We start from the raw sequence: 3,123 nt of genomic DNA on the forward strand, positions 1-3,123 counted from the left end.
ATTCTCTTTTTTGCCTCTTACAAGTTGATAGCCTCACCCAAACAAATATAATAACCAATTATCATAATTAAATATAAAGTAAATTGTAATTATTATTTGATAATTTGGCATAATTATATTTACTTTTATGTTGTTTGAGAAATTATAAATATTACCTCAATTTTAATATTTGTCATTAGTTTTAACAAAAAAAATCAACAGTGATAAAATAGTAATGTTCGCTTCATTGTTTAGAAGTTATATAATTATTTTCCATTTGAGGGGGATGTTTATAATTTTTCAAATAACAAGGGAGTATTCATAATTATGTCAAACCTATGAGGAGGTAATAGTAATTTTCTCTTAAAAATAAATAATTTTAGTAAATAGTTATTGATCACAATTATGCAATAATAATTGATCATGATTTTTACGAGTGTGGCTAAAATATTTATAATGGCTACGAGCTATCTATGATTAGAAAAATATTTTATATGGTGGATACACTAAATTTTTGCATTGATTTTTTCTAATCATAGTTATTAACAGTTGTTTTCCATAGCTTTTAGTCCATAACAATTACAAATGTCGGTTATAGTAGTTTTTTTTTTTATTTGTAGTGTCTCCATATAAATAAATTTTCAAGAAATATATATGGAACTAAATAAATATAGGAAAATTTTTATTTTGATTAAAGAATTTGCTCCTATTAAATTAATTAATTATAATTTTATTTTTAAATAATTATAAATTGTAATATATATATATATATATATATATAATGTGCTCATTCATGTATAAGTTATTGTATGAGTTAGTGCAAATGGAAGAAAATATTGCACAAATGTATGAGGAAGGAAACAAGAAGAATGAAGTAAAAGACAAAGTAAGTTGCAAGAGGGCAACGTATATGTATTGATTATTAATTGAACCAAAACCACATTCAAAGAAGACGACACCAATATTATTCCTAGTTGAAAATTAAAGCATTTCTGTTGATGATAACGCATGCACTCGTCTTTTAAAATTTTTTACTCGAATCAGGTTTGATTGAATTAAATTAATTATAAAATAAGTATATTATACTTGTTATATGATTGATTATTTTTTCTAAATTGTATACCAATTACACGAAAAGTATATTATACTTGCTCTATCATTGATTCAGATTCGATCAAGTAGGGTGCGAGCTAGAAATTCCCCTCATGTTTTTACACTCCATAAAACTACTAAGATACTCAATTACAATTTGGGATAATTGCATCTACGCCTTCTCACACATGGTCTACTTATATAAATCATTTATATATACACTCACCAGAAATATTAATATCATTTTCACAAATCGGCCCTCCAAAAAATAAGGTTAAACTATGTGAAATCAGCACACAAATTAAGATATATATTAGCTTTATGAAACGTTTTGGCAAGAATTCAAATTCATATTGAGAATGTGGAAAGGTGGTGGGATTGTTGAGATACATGCAACAAGAAAACAATTTGTCAGGTCTTATCTTTGTTAGCATTTGACATGCACAATAATTGAAGTGGTGGTAAGGGATATACAGCTTAATAATTCGGAGTCTTAAATGTATATATTAAAGAAGTAGTTGGAGATTATGCATGTTGCAATTATGAGTTCATCTCGAAATTTTCAAATACTACTTTATTACATATTTACTCACATATGAATATATATATATATATATATATATATATTATCTTTTGAAAATCCAGCCCTACACATTCAAATATATGTTACGAGTGTCACTCACAATTACTTTGGAAGTTATGATATCTTAACCAAGTTCACAAATGAATAAAATTAGTATTTAAATTTAATTTGTTATACTTTATGAATCACCTAAAATGAACTCCTAATAGCTGATTCTTTTAACTCAACTATTAAATAATTTTAAAATAAATTATAGTGGACTCATTTGCAATTTATCTTAATTACAAATACCGCTTATAGTTTGAAAATTTTAAATACTTTCTTAAAATCAACAAACGTCTAAAATAACCTCCTTAGACGATCATTAATTTCAAGAGGATATTTTTAATTTATCAAACTATTGTAATTATGACAAACTTCTATGCAGAGAAGCCTGTTGTAATTTAACCATAATTTTATTCATAATTTCAACCCATATAAATCAAGTTCATCACGGCAGAAAACCAAAAAGTTATAAACAAACAAATAAATAAAAGACCTACACATAAAGACCAAATGTTAAAAGCGCGAGGATAATCAAATAAAAATAGTTAAATTTCCATTATCTAATGCGATTTTCGCCATAGTATTTTTACCTGAAAGCAAATAAATTTATCCTCCACACAACGAGAGCATAATATGTATATATATTTAGATATTTATCGAGTCTGTGGAGATAAAAAAGAGAACAACGAAACCACTAAGTGCCCCTGAGCCTGTAAGCAGTTGTGCCTTCAGTGATTCAAGACGGCAAAACCTGTTTCCAACGGCGGAAGGCCGAACTTGCTGGCCAGCCTCCGGTTCATGTAGTAAGTCCTGTCGTTTTACAAATGGGGCATAGATTTTTGTGCATGAGCCATTGTTTAATGCAGTCCCTGTGGAAATCATGTCCGCATTCCAGCGTTCCAATATCTTCTCCCTCGTTATATTCCTCCTGCAAATCAGATAATACACCCGTTGAACAGAATGAGACAAAAATGGAGTTTAAAAACTCTCAACTTTTGCAGTCTTGTGACATTTCGAGAGGGAGAAAAGGTTTGTACCCGGCATATACTGCAAGGCTCTGTCTCGGACTGGCCATCTGCCTTTTTGCCGACAAATTTCTGTTGCTTCAAACGACTCATTATGGTTTCTTCCTTCAGTCCAGTGCATACATTTCCAATGCGCTCCTCCAAGGCCAGTAACTCCTGGAAGAAGTTGAAACAGAACCACAAGGTGTAAAGATAAAAGATGGAACAAAGAATATAAGTTGGGGTGCAGCAGCACTCTTACCTCATAAGACATGTTATCTACATCCATTCGCATGTCCCGATGTCGATCGTGTATATCAGCCATCCCGAAAAAGATTGAGTGATCAAGGATCATCACATCCTAGCGCACAAGCATAACAATGTTGTTGAGTTTGGAAATAGAGCATGCGAGAAATGCAG

General features: G+C 30.0%; 1 protein-coding gene across 1 annotated transcript in view; it reads right to left on the reverse strand.

The window, feature by feature from the left end:
- LOC105159134 (probable E3 ubiquitin-protein ligase RHG1A) overlaps positions 2,211–3,123 on the reverse strand; it is a gene marked incomplete in the record, with an annotated part of 6,107 nt that continues 5,194 nt past the window's right edge. The window contains 3 exon segments of the mRNA XM_020692588.1: positions 2,211–2,627; positions 2,737–2,880; positions 2,966–3,064. Of these exon segments, the coding sequence (XP_020548247.1) occupies positions 2,496–2,627; positions 2,737–2,880; positions 2,966–3,064 (375 nt within the window).

The sequence above is a fragment of the Sesamum indicum genome, linkage group LG3 (genome assembly GCF_000512975.1).
Source record: "Sesamum indicum cultivar Zhongzhi No. 13 linkage group LG3, S_indicum_v1.0, whole genome shotgun sequence".
NCBI lineage: Eukaryota > Viridiplantae > Streptophyta > Magnoliopsida > Lamiales > Pedaliaceae > Sesamum > Sesamum indicum.